At 39.3% G+C, this 19,025-nt stretch overlaps 1 protein-coding gene across 10 annotated transcripts in view; it reads left to right on the top strand.

Moving 5' to 3' along the window:
• SPG11 (SPG11 vesicle trafficking associated, spatacsin) overlaps positions 1–19,025 on the top strand; it is a 72,526-nt gene that overhangs the window by 17,288 nt on the left and 36,213 nt on the right. For all 10 annotated transcript variants that reach the window (XR_014059779.1, XR_014059777.1, XR_014059778.1 and 7 more), the window contains 13 exons: positions 1,657–1,786; positions 3,530–3,685; positions 4,091–4,266; positions 6,712–6,888; positions 7,755–7,826; positions 8,111–8,238; positions 8,551–8,726; positions 9,446–9,659; positions 11,515–11,718; positions 13,105–13,211; positions 14,029–14,174; positions 15,302–15,463; positions 17,835–17,901. Coding sequence is in view for 6 of the 10 variants with exons in the window: in XM_081510926.1 (XP_081367052.1) it covers positions 1,657–1,786; positions 3,530–3,685; positions 4,091–4,266; positions 6,712–6,888; positions 7,755–7,826; positions 8,111–8,238; positions 8,551–8,726; positions 9,446–9,659; positions 11,515–11,718; positions 13,105–13,211; positions 14,029–14,174; positions 15,302–15,463; positions 17,835–17,901 (1,915 nt within the window). In the remaining 4 variants the exon portion in view is untranslated. The remainder of the gene's footprint in view (positions 1–1,656; positions 1,787–3,529; positions 3,686–4,090; positions 4,267–6,711; positions 6,889–7,754; positions 7,827–8,110; positions 8,239–8,550; positions 8,727–9,445; positions 9,660–11,514; positions 11,719–13,104; positions 13,212–14,028; positions 14,175–15,301; positions 15,464–17,834; positions 17,902–19,025) is intronic.

The following is a 19,025-nucleotide window of genomic DNA, read 5'->3' as shown; positions in this document are numbered from 1 at the left end:
CTGGAGAAAGAAATGGCAGTCCACTCTAGTATCCTTGCCTGGAGAATCCCATGGACAGAGGGGCCTTCCAGGCTACAGTCCATGGGGTCACACAGTCGGGACACTGAGCGACTGACCCAACAGTTTGCTACATTTGTTTTGACTCTATGGTACTTATTTTTGCTGAACTATTTGAAAGTTGCAAACTTCATAACCGTTTGCAACCGTATTCTTACTTAACCATACACAGTTTAGTTTTTCCTTTCACTGTGTAGTGCGAAGGCAGGGTCTGTTTCCTGTCTCCCTCAGGGAAGTCCATTTCTTCTCTTCTTTTCCTCCACACATAACTTTCACCAGTACTTCTCACCCAGCCTGCCTGGCCTCGCACCCAGAACTTCAGCCCTTTGATTCTCAGTGTGGTCCCCAGACCAGCAGCGTCACATCTTCTGGAGATTTATTAGAAATTCAGGTTTTCAGGCTCCACCCCAGACTTAGGAAATCAGAATCTCTGGGGACTGGACTCAGCAGCCCACACTTGAACAGGCTCCCCAGGTAATTCTTAGGCGCGGTGCTTTATCCTCAGAGTGGCAAACTTCTGTCCAGGGCCAGAGATCCCAGGCAGGTTTCTGTTATAACTACTCAGATGTGCCATTGTAGCTATTGACAGTATGTAAGTGGATGGATGTGGCTGTGCTCCTATAAAACAAAGACAGGCAGGAGTTGAATTTGGTTGGTTTGGCCTGTTTTTCAGCCCTTGCTTCAGGCCATCAGAAATTTGTTTTTAATTCCAAGGATTTTTCTCACTTTCTTTTCAGTTCAACTGAGCATGTAAAGATATAAACACACACACGCATGCACGCACACCATCATTGACCCTTGAACAGCATGGATTTGAGCTGCACAGGTCCACCTGTACCAGGATTTCTTTCAGTAGTGAGTACTACAGTACTACAAAATCCAAGGCTGGTTGAATACATGAGTGTGAAACTTCTTATTCAGAGGGATGGCTGTAGAGTTATACATGGGTTTTCCACTGTGTAGGAGGGTCAGCGTCGCTAACCCCCGAGTTGTTCAAGGGTCAACTGTATATATAATTTTAAATCTATGATTTTTAAATGTTCTTTATAGATCAGTTTTCTCAGATTCCTAGTTAGAAACAGAAGTCTGTATTTAGCCTGCTTTTTCAGTTTAACTTTTTATTAATCTGCTATAATATTTTAAATCAAATAGATTGTAACTTAACTGTGAGGGTGATCCCCCGGTACCTAGCTTTGAATGGTTTTAGAATTATAAAATGATTGGGAAGATAACCCTGGAGGAGGGGCGGGCGATTTACTCGCCTACCAGGAAGTCCATTCTCCTGGTAGGCTATAGCCCATTGGGTTGCAAAGAGTTGGACGTGACTGAAGCGGCTTAGCATTCAGCATGCACAGAGCTAGAAGTGTTTTCTTTTCTTACCTCCTGTTTCTGCTGAAGCAGAAATTGTTGCTCCGAAAAGTTAGAGACTTGCCCTAGATTACACAGTCGTCGTCAGAATCCACACTAGAACTCAGGTACTCCTACAAGATAAAGATAGCCTTGTATCTCCATGTTAGCACATTAAATTGTAAAGTGTTTTTTTGTATCCCGATTTTTTTTTTTTTTTGTAATTTTTTTCCTGATCTTCTCCCATTTCAGGCAGGTATAGAAAACCGTCAGCTGGACACAGTAGATTTCTTTTTAAAGAGCAAAGAAAATCTTTTGACTCCATCCTCAAAATGTGTACCTGATGAGTTTGATCACTTTGCATCCCATTTATATTTAAAACGTAAGTGGAATGAAGACTTCTACATTTGTATTTATCATTTTTCCTTTTTAATCACTTTCAAATTATTGTTAGGTTTTCTGATGACTGATTTACTAGCCAGGACTCAGTCGTAATGTTTTGTCTACTTTCTGGACTCTTGAGAGAGTTGTAAGAATCTGTAAATGCTCTCATTATATGTTGAATATTAATTATTCATATCCTGTACTGTGCTTTGTATTTTTAGTATACAAGGAAGAGATGATCCTTGAAATTTAAGAGGATTTTATTCAAAATAAAGTAAAATTCATTTGTGAAATTCCCCACTCTTGCAGCTGTCTGAGGTGTATAGGGACAGTGCAGCTGGCTTAGTTGGGGATTGGGACTTGTTACAAGAGTTTTCATCCTGACTTTTCTTTTTTTGCTTCATTACCAACTCTTCTTTTTAAGACTTTGGCTTTCATTTTTAATAAACAGGAGCTCTGCTTTTATTCTTGAGCTAGGTAGTCATTGCACATCCTCTGTTTGGAGGGATAGGGTAAAAACATGTATTTTCCCATGTACATAAAGTTTTATAATTTGCTTTATTTTTCACTTGATAATGTATTACAGACAACTTTCTTGATAACAATAGGTATACCTGTTTATGGTGGCACAGAATTTCATTATATGGGCTGTGCCATAGTTTCCCCAACCAAACTCCTATTATACATTTAGGTTGATTCTAAGTTTTGCTGTTGTTGCCAGTGTGCTATAAATGCTACGTGTTTGTATAATTTCACATATGTACAATTATTGGGATTAATTTCTACCCGTTTATACTCCTTAAGTGAGAAAAGGACAGCCTACTTTTTCAGTCAGTGTAATGTTGGTTCTCACTTGCAGTGTGAATGGACATTCTCTTGTTTTGAGTGCAGAGTTTGCCCTCCTCCCTCTTGAACTGCTAACTTTTTTTATGCTCCACTTTTTTTTTTAAAGTCTGCTTGAATTTGTAGAGAAAGGCCTGGTTTGTGGTGTTGAGGGGAACTCCAGCAGCAGCTGTATGATCATTACTCCCTTCTGCCCTTCGGTGGTCAGTGATTACTCCTCCCTCCACTCACACCTGCACTGCTCTGCCCTAAAAGGTGGGGATGGATCTGGAAATAAGAAGCATAGATTAGCTTTTCCTGCTCTCTCAGGGTAAAACCCATGTTTCCCGTCATTCTCACATAGACGCAATTCTAGAGGTGGGGCCAATGCTAGAATGAGCAGGCATCATTTTATTTGCAGCTGGCAAATAGAAGATTCAGGGACCTCCATCCTTGCCTTCACCTGTATATTTAAGAGAATGGTTTTGGAATCAGACAGATTTACATTCAAATTTGTTCTGTGCCACTCATGCTCAGATTAGCTTGGATGAGTTACTTACCCTCTTGAAATCTCAGTTTCTTCATCTGTGGAAAAGGGAATGTAACACCTCCCTCTCGGTCATTAAATGGAATAAGTGAGATAGCATGTATAAAACACCAAGTACGGGATTTAAAATAGAGTGGGTGGTCAGCAAAATCCTAGTTACTAGTAATACCAGTAAATAATGACTAGTGATAAGTAGAGTCCCTCAAGTTTGCAGGTAATAAGACTTCATGAAAGTTTTGTGAGCTTTTTGAGAGTAAGACATTGGTCTTTGTCTTCTGTTTTAAGGTATTTGAGCATAGTATTTTTAGATAGGTTAATTTCATTGGGAGTGTCCTGGTGTTCTTCATAGTCCTTTCTTTGGTTTTTCCTCAGATGTGGAAGAGCTGACACCAGCATTGGATTTACTTTGCTCAGCAATTAGAGAAAATGATTCTGAAACCCAAAGCAAACACTTTTCAGAACAGTTACTTAACCTTACACTGTCTTTCCTTAACAAACAAATAAAGGAGCTTTTTATTCACACTGAAGGTAAGAAAAGCAGGAAGTAAAGGGACAATTATCCTACCCTTATGTCAAGACAGAACTATAAATGATCCTATTGCATGAGAGGGCATAAGCCAGGGGAGTGCCGTTCGCTAAGTTCAGTGTGTAGTAGAGTGAGTGAAATGGGTTCTAACCCTGGGAAGTGTGGCAGGAAGACCTAATCATTGTGAAGGGTTATTGTGAAGGGGGTTATGTTAAACATGGGGATACTTGTAAATAGGAAGAAAGCTCAGATTTGATCTGCGAACACTGAGTTTGAATTTTGCCATTTTGTAAACTTCGTTATGGTTCTATAGCTCATGGTGAATTATTTCTCTCTCTCTCTCCTCACACACACACACACACACACACACTTTGTGTATGAAATTGGCACACTGGTGTTTTCCATAGAGCTAGATGAACATCTACAGAAAGGAGTGGACATTTTGACCAGCTACATTGATGAACTTCGAACCTTCATGATAAAGTTTCCCTGGAAGCTAACAGATGCTATAGATGAATATGATGTAAATGAAAATGTCCCCAAAGTAAAGGAGAGCAATATATGGGAGAAACTCAGCGTTGAGGTAAATATGAGTAGTAATCACTTCTTTTATTTTTCAGATTCAGAGAATCTGAGAAAATGAGAGAAGAAATAGAATTTAAAATCTGTATACTTGTGGTTTGTCCACATTGTAACATGTGATAGTATTAATTTTCCTTCTTTTTTTTGGCCACACTTGTAGCATGCAGGATCTTAGTTCCTCAGGCCAAGATCAATCCCACCCCTCCCCCCCGCCCCAACACAGTAAAAGCTCAGAGTCTTGACCTCTGAAGCTCCAGGGAAATCCCTAGAATCTGTACATTTGTGATTCAGAGTCTTTGGCAAGGCTTTTTGATTTTAATAGATTTTTGAATCTCTGAGTACAACTTCAAATATATGTTTACAAGTTTCATTTATTTAATTCAGAGTACAGATAGGCAGCTTCTTTATGCCAGATCTGCCCATTTGGATCCAGTGAGAAACACCCAACCCCAAACCCATTGTGAACTAGCACTCCTTCAGTATCTAGGACATGGTACCTTGGACTTGTCCTTTCTGCCTGACTTTTGAATGAATCACATTGCTGCTGGTGATTCGATCTTAGGAAAGTTAGGACATTAAATAGTTGGAAGTGTATTTAGTTCAATTCCTATCTCATATTCTAGTTAAGATATTTTGCCAGTTAGGTTTTCTATACTCATCAACTTGGCTTTCTTTTTATAGTAGAAGTTAATACAACCAAACCATGGTGCCCTGTTTCTGACCAGGGACTGGAAGAATTTTTCTACTGTCTTGGAGTGTGTTGGCATTGAAAAGACCAAGGCCAGAATAGCTTAACCCGGATGGTCAGCATTGATAGGGTTAGGACTGCTCCTCTTAGGGTAGAAAGACAGGGAAGTACCTGGTATGACTGTGTTTTCTGTCTCTTAATCATTCTCTAACCAAAACTTCCTTGATTTTCCTTCCACTCTGTTAGGGTTCTCTCTTCCAGTCTCCTTCACTGGTTTCATTTCCTGTTTTTCCCATTTTTAATGTGTTCCAAGGTTTCATCTATGGTCCTTTGCTCTTTTTACTCATGATCATTGATTTTTAATTTGGGGGGAGATTACAGTCCACTTCGATGAAAGCTGTGGAATCTGTCTCCAAAAACATGCATGTCAGTGTATGCGAAAGAAGAAAGAAAGTGAAGTCACTCAGTCGTGTCCGACTCTTTGCGACCCCATGGACTGTAGTCTACCAGACTCCTCCATCCATGGGATTTTCCAGGCAAGAGTACTGGAGTGGGTTGCCATTTCCTTCTCCAGGAGATCTTCCCAACCCAGGGATTGAACCCGGGTCTCCTGCACTGTAGGCAGGCGCTGCACCACAGCTATAGAGTAGCCCCCACTCGCTGCAACTAGAGAAAGCCCAAGGGCAGCAATGAAGACTCGGTGCAGCCAAAAATAAATGAAAAGAATGACAGAGGTGTTACCTCTGTAAAATTGTATAGAGATTAAAAATAATAAGGGCATATTATGAACAAGTTTATGCCAATACATTCAACTCAGATGAAATGGAAAAATTCCTTTCAAGGTACAAACTTTCATAGCTTATTCAAGAAAAAATAGATAACCCTAACCGTCCTATGGGCTTCCTTGGTAGCTCAGCTGGTAAAGAATCTGCCTGTAATGCAGGAGACCCTGGTTCAATTCCTGGGTCAGGAAGATCCTCTGGAGAAGGGATAGGCTCCCCACTGCAGTATTCTTGGGCTTCCCTGGTGGCTCAGCTGGTAAAGAATCTGCCTGCAGAGCGGGAGACCTGGGTTTGATCCCTGGGTGTGTCTTCCAGATATATCTGTATGATTTTATCATCCTAGCTTTTAAGATCCTTCAGTGGCTCTGCGTAAGTTTCAGGATAAAACCCTTGTCACACACACCATGTCGTTATGATGGAGATTCTACTTTTCTTTCAAGTCTCATTTGCTACTCTCTTCAGCTTTTTCTCTAGTTATATTAAGTACTTTGGAGTTCTCTGAAGGCTTGATACTTTTTTTTGCCCTTGTGCCTCTGCATATTAAATATTCTCTGTTTTTGGAAGTCATGGTCTTTTCTCATTAAGCATACATCACACGTAACTTGTGTTTAAAACTTTTACTTCATTGGTCAGCTCTACTAGGAACCCTTTTCTTTTTTATTCATTTCTCTTATTTAGATATTCCACTTCTGAACCCTCCTCTGGAATCCTGGGAATACCTATATCATCATCCTTATCATGCAGTACTATAGTCTGTGCTTTATTTGCATTTCTTTCACTAGTCTAAAAGCTCCTGGAGAGCAGAGTCTGTATTTTGGTCAATTCATATCCCCTTCCAAGCCCCAAATCTAGTAGTAGATTTTCAGTAAAAGTCTCTTATTGAGGTACTCAGTAAATATATAAGTCTCTTATTGATAATCATATTAAGGTAATAAAAAGGAACTCAAAAGGCAGATGTTTTTCTTCCTTCTCCTAGGAAGTTATTGCCAATGCCATTTTAAACAACAAAATACCAGAGGCACAAACTTTCTTCAGGATTAACGGTCATTCTGCTCAAAGACTTGAGGAGTTGATTAGAATAGGCCTAGATTTGGTCTTTGACAGTTTGAAAAAGAACAATATAGAGGAAGCCTCTGAGCTTTTGAAGACTATGGTAAGTGGCACAATTTATTTGTCTGATCATGAAGTCGCTAATGAGAAGTTCTCTCGTGTGTTTAATACAGTTTCTGGTTTTGCTGGAACATTGATGTGTATTCGTAGTCATGTCACAAAACTAAGAGATGTGTGTAGCTTTTACTGGGAAATTCTGACAGTAACACTGAGAAACATTCTTTAGTACTAAGAACTTCCTTGAAGAGATTCTTGGTTAGAATTTCTGTCATTTGTTCTCTGTTAGATTTGGTACTTTGGTTAGATGGGGAAACAGTGTTTCTCATAAAAGGCTTCACACATTTCAGAACGTGCAGAGGAGCTCGTTATTTGTCAGGGGACATTCTTTATTGTTTGTTCTCTCACATCTCCATCTGAGCTTTCAAATGCCGTATACCTTTGCCTTGTGCTCCATGGTTTTACTTCGTTTGAGAAAGGAATATCCTAGAGATGGAGTTCCTGGACTGAGGTATGGTCCTCATCTGCACGGTTGAGGTCTTGCCCATGGTAACTTTCTGGAAGTTCAGAGGGGTGAAACTGTGTCAGATTTGTTCTTTGCATTGACGATTGTCCTCAAGTGAATCGTCATAGCAGAGGCCTGTAGTTTGGGTCCTGTGGTAGCCTGGCATTACCTCCAATGATTCTGTGTGCTGCCTTTCTTCTGGCAAATCAAATCACCTTAAGGGTTTAGAGATAGTCTGTAAATATTACCATAAATGTAGAAAATGAACGTTTACAAGAGCAGAAAAGCTGTGGAGTTCTAACAAGGCACATTTCTGTAATAGAGTACTTCTGTATTGAACATACATTTAGGTTCAAATAGCTCCATTACAAAATATAAGTTTTCTTGATTTTCTGTGTTTACTTCAGGGCTTTAATGTAAAAGACCAGTTGCTCAAGATATGCTTCTATACAACTGATAAAAGTATACGGGACTTTTTGGTAGGTAAAGGTGAGACTAAATAGTTTACATTTTCTAGTAAATGTTGGTGAAACTTCAAATTATTTTAACATTCAACTAATACCTAGTAAAATAAAAGTATGACAACTCCTTGTCTTTTTAAATGAACATTTTGCATTTGTGTTAAAGGAAAATTTGTCTGAATACATACATTGCCTCAGAAATTCAAAATACAATTCTTAAGTGGCATTTAATCTCATGGCATTTGTTTTGCAAATGTTCTTGATTCTTTGTGATTTTTTTCTTTAATTGCTTTTTGTTCAAGGTTGAAATTTTTAAAGAAAAAAATTATTTTTCTGAAAAAGAGAAAAGGACTGTAGACTTTGTGCATCAAGTTGAGAAGTTTTATTCAGGACATTTACAAGAAAATACGCAGATCCAGCCTTTACCCAGGTAGTCACATTAGCCCTGTTGTAACATGGGAAGAATACTGTCGATAAGGCTTAGTTTCTGATTGTTATCTTGGACTTCTTATGTGGAACTGAGCTCATATTCCCTATGAAAATCAAACTTGTATCTTCCAGAAGGGCCTGAGGAATTTCCTGTCATATCAATATGTACATGTCAGATATATTTTAAGATAATAAATACAAAATAATATTGAATGATGTGTTCCCCAAAAGAGTAGAACTTCTTTTGCAGAGAAAAAGGAATGATGCCTTTCCCTCCAAAATTTAAAAAAAAAATTTCCTATCACTCTTTTAGGTATTGGATAAAGGAACAAGATTTTTCCAAGCACAAGTCTGTTTTGGACTCATTCCTGAAATATGATCATAAAGATAAACTTAGCAAGCAAGATCATAGAATTGTGTTAAATTGGGCTCAGTGGTGGAATCAGCCAACACAAGAATCCATCCTTCTCCCCCGGATAAATCCAGAAGGCAAGTGTGAAAGAGCCTAAAAGAATGAATGAAGATTAAATTAGGCATTGGTATTTGAATATTTTGGTGTCTTCATTTTCGAATTCCTTTTGGGGAAAAATACTCAGTTGCTTTAAAATGCAAATCTTTATATTGAGACCTTTTTCTTGTCTTGAGGTTTTTGTAAGGGATTTATAATGTGATTGTGAAAGAGAAAAATCATCTGGTTCAGTGAATATGAAATTTCAAGGCTAAGAGTTGTCTTCTTAGCTTCCGTGACGTTCTTTGTTTTTCAAAATAGTCTTTGGTATCTCTTTGTGTAAACTGAGAATCTGTATCATACCAGGGCTCTGGGGAATAACTTAACAATGGTAAACAGTGGTAATTCATAGGGTGTCAAATTCATGTTTATTATTACAGCTCAAGTTTTTGTTTATACTAAGGAAAAGAAAAGGGAAAAAGAAGGCTGACAAGGTAAATGAAACACACGGGTAATTCCCAAGTTTCACTTAACCACTGTAGTAACGGGAGGCAACATTTAGCTCTTTCTCCTGCTGATCTGTCCATTAGAAAACAAAGAGCACAAAAGAGGGAAATAGTAAAAGAAGCAGAGGGCCTGAATAATTCTCCTGTTATGGTAAATATTTGCCCAGATCATCATGTTTACTCCATTAGTATTGAGTTTTATGTCAGTAATCATCATTCATTGCTATTTTAAAATGCATTTTGTTCTTATTTAGGATATAACTCGTATTCTCCTGAAGCCCTCTGGAGGTACCTCACAGCGCGCCATGACTGGCCCAGCATTACCCTGTGGCTTGGAGAATTTCAGACCCAGCGTAGTTATGCTTCACTTGGGCAGAATAAATGGCCGCCTTTGACTGTTGATGTTGTTGATCAGAATACTTGTTGCAACAACTACATGAGAAATGGAATTTTAGATAAGCTGGCCAGGTATTGTAATTGTTGTTGATGTTTAGTCGTTAAGTCGTAGCCAACCCTTTGCGACCCAAGGGACTGTAGCCCACCAGGCTCCTCTGTCCGTGGGATGTCCCAGGCAAGAAGACTGGAGTGGACAGCCGTTTCGTTCTCCAGGGGATCTTTCTGACCCAGGAATCGAACTCACATCCCCTGCACTGGCGGGTGGATTCGTAACCACTAGACCACTGGGGAGCCCTCCAGGTGGTTTTTAAAACTTCAATGTCAGATGTAAAACCATAGTCCTTTGGAAGGTAGGGAAGACTGTCTTCACGCCCGTGGGAGCAGGGCGTGCTTTCTGACAGGCTCGGGTGAGGCAGAGGGAGACAGCGGTGCCTGAGGCCGGGGAGCTGCTTGGCGGGAGTTGTGTCCCTCGGTGGACAGCGTTACCAGCCTGCTGCGACACAGCCCAGAGCGTGCCCAGGCATCCCCGTCCTCTCTTTTCCCTGATTCTTGTCTCCTAACGGGGGTCTTCATAGGTCAAGACAAAGCAAAGCAGAAGCCTGAGGGCACAGGACTCTGTTCTAGAGCACCCCACAGAGGTGAGCCTCGGGGCCACGGCAGCGGAGTGGAGCTTGGACCTGCGGGGGAAGGGTTCCAGCACAGAGATGCTTCGCAAAAGAGGAAACACACGCAACCAGTAAGCGCAGGAGAAGATGCTGCTCCTTATTTAGAGTCACAGAAAGGGAAACTTACTTTACCAAAAATTGAGGAACAGTGACTATCAAAGGTAGAATAGAAAAATAAAATGTGGGATAATCATACAGGGGAACGATGAAAACAATACAAGTGAAACTGTAACAGTGAAAACAAGCTACAGCTGTAGGGATCAACATGGATAAATCACACAGTGTTAAGTGGGAGAAACAAGGCAACAATGTGTCCAGGATGTTCCATTCACACATGTAAAGTTGGAAATAGCCAAAACCAAATATTATTAATATTTCAGGCTACACACATGGGTAGTAAAACTATGTTGGTGAATGGAAGTAGGGGAACAGTTATCATGAAAATCAGGATAGTGGCTACCTCTGCGGGCAAGAAAGCTCACGTAGAAGGGGAGGAGTGCTCCGAGGACTTCTGGTGCGGTGTCCTGGAATCGGGGCGGTGCCTCTAAACGCCACCTGATAGTTTTCTTTTGTGCTCCTTTAATGGTGTGTATGGACTTCCCCGGTGTTTCAGATGGTAAAGAACCTGCCTGAATGCAGGAGATCAGGTTCGATCCCTGGGTCAGGAGGATCCCCTGGAGAAAGGAGTGACTACCCACTCCAGTATTCTTGGCCTGGAGAATTCCATGGACAGAGGAGCCTGGCAGGCTACAGTCCCTAGGGTCACAAAGAGTCAGACACGACTGAGCAACTAAAACTTTGCCTTTCATGATGTATTAACAGTAAACTTATAAAGATATTTGAATGCCAATTTCTGTTCTTTAATAGTTGGTCTGTTTAAGTTACTCTTCATTATGCTTTAATCTCTTAATGATTTTGTTTGGATATTTTGGTGAATTCCTCAGTGTGTAAAGCATCTGGCTTCAAGAGCAACAGTGGGTTGTACAGTTCCAGTCAAAAACAAAGAAATGGAGGTAATTCAGTTTAGGTTTTTGAAATATTTAAGATAATTGGAGACTGTCATTACTACCTTAAAATACCATAGTGGTGCAGAAGCCTTTATTGGAAACTAGCAAAAGATGTGTTTCCGAACATATTTATGGGGTAAGAATTGGCCGTCTTAATTTGTAAATAGTAGTTTTTAACTAGTTGAGATTACTTAACAATGCTCTGAATCTAGCAACTTTTTAACTTGCCCTGTTTTATTGACACCTTCTCAATAGGAATGGCATTTTTCTTCCCTCTGAGTTAGAAGACTTCGAACTCTTCCTGGTCAGACTGAGCCGTGTTGGGGGTGTGATGCAGGACGCCCTCGCTCTTGAGAACTACAGGTCCAGAGAAGGTTGGGATTTCCACGCTGACTTCATTCTCTACTGTTTGGAACACAGTCTGCAGTATCTTCTTTATGTCTATCTTGACTATTACAAGTGAGTACTAAGAATGAAGCTTTCATGTTCCTTCTTTCCATATTACGTCTGAGTATGACTTGTAGGAAAACATTAAGCTTTTATGTGAGCAATACTGATCTTTTTGAAGTAGTTCCCCCCACTGTAACATTTGGTAACATCTTTTAGTTTAATACTCCATTCAACTAAATGCTTATTGTGTGTTTTTTGGATGTTAATTATGTAACGTTGGTATTAATCTTTTAAAATTACATATATTAATTTATTAATATTTATTAATATTTAATGCTTTAAAAGTTTAAAGGAGGGAAGATTCTAATGGTTAATGTGGACTTTCATCACCAAGCAAATGCTAAAAACTTTGACTTTATAGCCACTGCAAGGTATCTTAGACATGCTCTAAAGTTTATATTTAGATAGGCAGACATCAATATATATACTTACGTAAGATCAACGGGCAGAATCCTATCTGTGGCAAGTGTTACTTGCTATTGGGTCAGTAATAATAATACTAGTTGTCTCTGACATGTGAGCACTTCCAGTGTACGTGGGTCAGTAACAATATACTAGTCATCTCGGACATGTGGGCACTTACAGTGTATTTGGAACTATTCTTAGTGCTTTACATGCATTATCTCATTTAATCTTCAGAAGCTCCTGTGAGGTGGTGGTTCGCACCTCCATTGCACAGATGAGGAAACTGAGGCTTTGAGAGGGACTCAGTGCCTTGTTTAAGGTGCACAGCTAGTAAAGGGTAAAGTTAGATTTAGTTATATTTGATTCCAGAACCCACATTCATCTGCTAATGAGAACATTTTTATTTATTTTGTGTAGTGTAGGCTAGGAATTCAAGCAAAGGATGTATTTCTTGTTCATATCATCGAGGTTTACTTGAACACAGAAATATTTCCCCCAAAACTACTGGCAAGTGAGGGTTTAAAAGCCATATTTTCAGAGCACCTGTTATGAACATTAACTGCTTAGTCTCATCTTCTCTTGTAGTTATACAAAAGTTTTCAAAAAATCTCTTAAGCTTGAGAAAGCTAGAGTTTCTGGGTTTTTGTTTTTTTTTTTTTTTAAGAAAAACCAAAACAATAAAATGTAAAGTATCTTATAGCCCAGAGGTATTCTGGTAATCTTGTATAGAGTTGGTAAAATTTCATCATGGTAGGAAACACATTTTAAGTGATATTATCTCTGTCTCTAAAATTTTCTTTATTTCCAGATCATATGTAAGGCATATGAAAAACATACTATAAGACTGGAAGTATATTGTGTCCTATTTACTTTTTAAGTGCAGAGTCTTTTTTTTTTTAATGCTAGTTATCACCTGAGCAAACGTGGTTGTAATTGTCTGTCTTACCCTTTATGTTAATCAGATATTTTGTCTGTTTGCTTTATATACAGACTTAGTCCTCCAAATTGTCCTTTTCTGGGCAAAAAAGAATTACATGAAGCTCACCCTTGGTTTGAATTTTTAGTTCAGTGTCGACAAGTTTCCAGTAATTTAACAGGTATGGGTATGCTGTGTTAAAACAGAAATTGCTTTGGATAAATAACCAGTCTTTTGAATGGAATTTAAGTTGTAAACTCTTTAAATAAGTCATATAACTGTAGACAAATATTTGACCATAATCTAGACTCAAGCTTTATTTAAGAAGCATATAGGTGATACATGGTATCTAATTGCTGTTTTAATTTGTATTTTATTGCTAATGAATTTTATATTTTTATGTGTCAGGCATTTATATTTTCTTGTTGTAAAATAGTTATTCTGTCCATTTATCTGTTCGAGTCAGTATTTTGGGCTTTTGTGTGAGCTCTTTGTTGAAGACATCAATTGTTAGGCTGTTGTCTTTTGTTGATTTTTTTCCCCTTGTTCTTTACTACCTTTCAATTTTCCTTGTTTCCATTCCTTGAATGGAAGTTTTTATTTTTATGTAGACATCTATTTTTCTTTCCCTCTGTAATCTGATTTCCTATTGCTTTTACATTTAGTAAGTCCTTACTGTGGGTAGAGCTAAAAATTAATTTTCTTTCTTAGAATTATATAATTCTTGTGTGTGTTTGAGTCGCTGAGTCATGTCCGACTCTTTGCATCCCCATGGACTGTAGCCCTCCAGGCTCCTCTGTTTATGGAATTCTCCAGGCAAGAATACTGGAGTGGGTTACCATTTCCTTCTCCAAAGCTTCTTTCTGACTCAGGGACTGAACCCAGGTCTCCCACATTACAGGCAGATTCTTCACCATTTGAGCCACCAGGGAAGCCCATATAATTTTTAGTTTAGTATTTCTCTCTCCAGGAGAAAAATGTACTTTCGTATTTTTCAGATCCCAAACTGATCTTCCAGGCTAGCCTTGCAAATGCTCAGATACTGATTCCCAGCAACCAGGCCAGTGTCAGCAGTATGCTATTGGAAGGACATACCCTCCTGGCCCTTGCTACCACAATGTATGCCCCTGGGGGCGTCAGCCAGGTATGGACAGCACTTTTACGTGTTATGGCAATATAGGACTGATTATAAATTTAGCAGAAATAACCTGTGGATCTTCTAGATCTCAGTTGATTTAAAATGTAACCACGTACCAGTATTTTATTAAAGAGCATAAAACAACAGTGAATTTTTAAGCTTTATATCATATCCTCTTAAGTTGAAAGGAGACCAATATGGTCAGCCCTCCATATCCAGGGGCTCTGCATCCACAGGTATGGAGGGGGCAACTGTACTACAGCATTTTATTTGAAGGACTTGAGGTCCTCAGATTTTGGTTGTCTGTAAGAGTCTTGAAACCAATCCTCTATGGGTACAAGGGGCAACTGAATGTTGTGTAGAGATTTTTTCCCCCTTTATTTGCTCTCTGATACCCCAGGTTTGTTTTTAGGATGGAATCAAGATCTAATAGCTCCTTGGAGTAAGTATACTTTGAATCTGTGGCTTGGAAATTATTCTCTATTATTTGACCTCTTTGAGAGCTAAAAAGGAAATCATAATTTTTAGCTACTCTTAAAAACTTTTCAGGAACCCAGTGAAAATTTGCCCATCTCTGCTTTTTTGAAACTGTAGCATGGCTGGTTAGAGGGAACTTAAGAATGCTGTTAAACATCTAATCTGTAAGTTCCTTACCGATGCTAGCTTAATTTCATTCCACCTTTTAGATGTTGCAGTATATCGTAACTTCATGGTTACTTCTCTGTTTTTAATCACCAGTTAGAAATAAGTCAGAATAACTTGAGACCTGAGAGGAAAGAACCTAAGAGTCATCTAGTCTAGTAGGTTTTTTTCTTTTAACATATTTACTATTTAATATGCAATTAAATAATGTTTAAAAATTTTAAATATTGTTGTAACAGAGCCTGTTTTCAAACAGATTTTCCTTATGCAGTTTGAAAGCCACTGATCTAGCTGAACTTTCTAATTCTGTAGTTGAAGAGACTGAAACCCACCTGACGTTAAATGTCTGGCCCAGGGTCATACAGCCAGTTTGTCTTAAATCAGAACTAGAACTATCAGCCTGTTACTCCTTGAATCTTATGAAAAAAAGACTTAAATTTGGAAAAGAGAAAACCATTCTTCTGTATCACATTATCTGTCTTTTTATTTAGGTTGTTCAGAATGGAGAAAATGAGAACCCTTTGAAGAAAGTAGATCCCCAGCTACTGAAGATGGCGTTAACTCCGTACCCAAAGCTCAAAGCTGCGCTGTTCCCACAGCACACCGCCCCTAGTGTCCTGCCTCCCGATGTCACACTCTACCACCTCATTCAGGTATGGTACCGAGACATACCAGCCAGGGTTCAGCCACAGTGGAAAAGAGAGAGCACTCCGGGTCTTCCAAGTAAGGTAACGTGTGCATGCTCAGTCGTTTTCGACTGTGACCCCGTGAACTATAGCCCACCAGGCTCCTCTGTCCATGGGATTCTCCAGGCAAGAATACTGGAGTGGATTGCCATTCCCTTCTCCAGGGGATCTTTCCCAACCCAGGGATCAAACCTCCGTCTCCTGCATTGGCAGGCAGGTTCTTGACTACTGTACCACCTGGGAAGCCAGAGTCTTCCATGTGTAGGCCATTTAATGTAGGAAATTACTTACACAGAACAATAGCAAAAGAGAGAAGCCAAGTGTGTGATGATGAGACAACCTCAAAATTGACAAAGATGGAAGTCATCAACACCCCTAAGGCTGCCAGAAAGTGGTGTTATCTGAACCCAGCAACTGGAGCCTCTCTGAGAGACACACTCAGAGCCAGGCTGCCTGCTGGGAGCTTGGAAGAGAGCGTAGGACTGGAACCTTGTAGGAGATGCTCCAGAAAACGCAGAAGGGGAAAGTATCTCAGTTACTCCCCTCTTCCCACCTTTAATCTCTCATGGCTAAATGTGTCTGGTAGCCAAAGCACAGGTGAGTTTGGGAAATGCAGTTGTCTACAGTTCAGGGCAGAGCACGGGAAAGGTGGAAATGGGTGGGAGGGCAGGAGGGCAGACAGACAGTTGGCCAGCGTACTTGTCTCCTACTTTCATTGAAAGCTGCTTCACGCTACCACTGATAAACTTCTGTCTCTTCTCAGTGAATAGGGCTGTTCATTTAAGTCACCTTTTTCAGGACAAAGACCTCTTCAAGAATGTGAGAGCTACAAATCCTGTACCTAGAAAAATTGCATATAATTTTGCTTACGTTTCAAAGGAATTTGCAGGTTCCCTGAAACCTATTGAGGGATCCTCAGTTAAGAACGTATTCTTGACAGAAAACAACAAAATTCTGAAAAGCAATTATCCTTCAATTAAAAAATAATACTTTTTTTAAAAAAGGAACACTTTCTTTTGCTCATTTCTCACTTTAGAAGTCTTTTGCTTTTTTTCCTGAGTACAGATATTCCCATAGTGTCTTCAGTTAAACGTAAACCCTATAATCCTATAAAAATATAAAACCTCTTACTCTAATGTGAAAATTTTACAGACTGGTGCTACTTAAAAATGTGGTCCCTAGGCATACGTGAGTCCATGAACTGCTTGTTGATGATATGTGTCAGCAGGGTTTTTTTTGTTTGTTTTTAACGTAGCAAAACTGAAGAAGGAAGCAGTCAGCTAGATTGATATTTATCACAAGCTTATCTCATTGCAGAAGTGAGATAAATGGATTACACAGATATAAGTGGATTACATAAAAGCAAAAAAAATACATGTTTTACTACATAAACTGGATTCCATCAGCCTAAAACAGAAGTGGTTTCCAGTTCTTTGTTCTGTTTTTGGGTTGAAGCAGTTTTTTAGTCTTGTTGTTTTAGGAAAAGTATTGGCTCCTCACTGGACCACAAGCTTCTCCCTTCATTCACAGTTAAAGCTGCTTTGGAATTCCCCGCTGTTCCCGTGGCTAGGACTCGGCACTTTCACTGCCACGGCCCAGGTTTACTCCCTGGTCGGGGGCCTTAGAATAAATGAATGAATGAATTAAAGTATACTTCCATCAATAATCTAGTACACACACGTAAATAAAATTAGAGCCGCTCTTCCCTCGCCATCCACATCTGGACCTGATAGTTCTGTTGTCCCGTGGATAGTTCTCTGTCTCCCCCCCACCGTCGGTTTACCGTCTGCTGAGCCTTTGGCCTGCACGTTTCCAACAGCCAGTGCTCTCTGCTCTCAGACCTTTTCTGACTGACCTGGCCTCAGTCGGCTGTTTTTCTTTGGTGTCGTTATTGCTGCTTTGGGCACCACATTCCTTTAGCCCGTGACCTAGCTGTCTCTTTCCTGACCTGCCTCAGCACACCTTGTTGTATTTATGGTAGCATTTTCTAGCCTCTTAGTCCTCTTGCCTTTTGATTCCAAAGCATTTATAAAGCCCATTTTTACATTGTAATTGTTGCTGGTTCTACCAAAAGACAGTACACTTTGCAGACATAGTTTGAAATGAAGAGAGTCTTTAAAGGAAACATAGCCAGTTGTATTTTTATTAGAGTAGAAAAATGTCTGGCACCTTCTGTTTCGTTTGTAGCTGTTTTCAGAGAGTTGATATCTGGAAAGATGAGAAGGTTTTAATTGCTGTGGAAAGGGAAGCAGAGTGAAGGAGAAAGGGAAGCTCTCTGGTTAGTTTACTTAAGAATCAGTTAGCTTTTAACTCTGACTGGACCTCTCCCCTTTTTCAGTCACTGTCGCCCTTTGACCCTAGCAGATTGTTTGGCTGGCAATCTGCCAACACATTGGCTATAGGAGGTAAGTCGTTATGGATTCTTCTTGCTTTAGAAGCATTTCAGCAATGTTGACAGTAAAGGATCATTTATGTAAAGCCAATCTAATTTTCCCTCATGCTTCCTATCTTAAAAATAGAAACTTAAAAAAAAAATAAAACTGGCATGCCTTTTTTTAATTGAAGTATAGTTGATTTACAATATCATGTTAGTTTCAGGTGTACAGCACTATGATTCAGTTACATACTCTTCTTCAGGTTCTTTTCCCTTATAGGTTATTACAAAATATTAAGTGTAGTGCCCTGTGCTATACTGTAGGTCATTGTTGGTTACCTGTTTTATTTGTAGTGGTGTGTATATGTTAATCCCAACCTCATTTATCCCTCCCTTCCCTTTTCCCCTTTGGTAACTGTAAGTTTGTTTTCTATGTCTGTCAGTCTCTTTCTGTTTTGTAAATAAGTTCGTTTGTATCATTTTTTTAGATCCCACATCTAAGCGATATGATACTTGTCTTTGTCTGGCTCATATCACTTAGTGTGATAACGTCTAGATCCATCCATGTTGCTGCTGCAGATGGCATTATTTCATTATTTTTATGGCTGAGTAGTATTCCATTGTATGTATATATGTGTGTGTGTGTATATATACATATATATATCTCACATCTTCCATTATGTATATGTATATATAGACATATATATTTTCTGCTGTGTAAGAGTGTTTGTATATATGTATATATGTGTGTATATCACATCTTCTTTTTCCAGTCACCTGTTGATGGACATGAAAGTTGCCTCCATGTTGTAAATAGTACTGCTGCAGTGAACATCAGGGTGCATGATCGTTTTGAATTACAGTTTTCTCCAGATATATGCCCAGGAGTAGGGTTACTGGATCTTGTGGTAACTCTGTTTTTAGTTTTCTTAAGTAACCTCCATACCTTTCTGCATAGTAGCTGTTCCAGTTTATAGTCTCACCAACTGTGTAGGAGGATCCCTTTTTCTCCACACGCTCTCTAGCATTAATTATTTGTAGACTTTTTGATGATGGCCTTCCTGACCAGAGTGAGTTGATACCTCATTGTAGTTTTAAAGGAAAACATTTTATAGGAAACTGAATTGAAAACATACTTTGAGTTAAAAGTCATGA

The sequence above is a fragment of the Giraffa tippelskirchi genome, chromosome 7 (assembly GCF_054371585.1).
Source record: "Giraffa tippelskirchi isolate mGirTip1 chromosome 7, T2T-mGirTip1v1.2.pri, whole genome shotgun sequence".
NCBI lineage: Eukaryota > Metazoa > Chordata > Mammalia > Artiodactyla > Giraffidae > Giraffa > Giraffa tippelskirchi.
The sequence above is the reverse complement of the archived record's forward strand: the minus strand, read 5'-3'. Positions and strand labels throughout refer to the sequence as shown.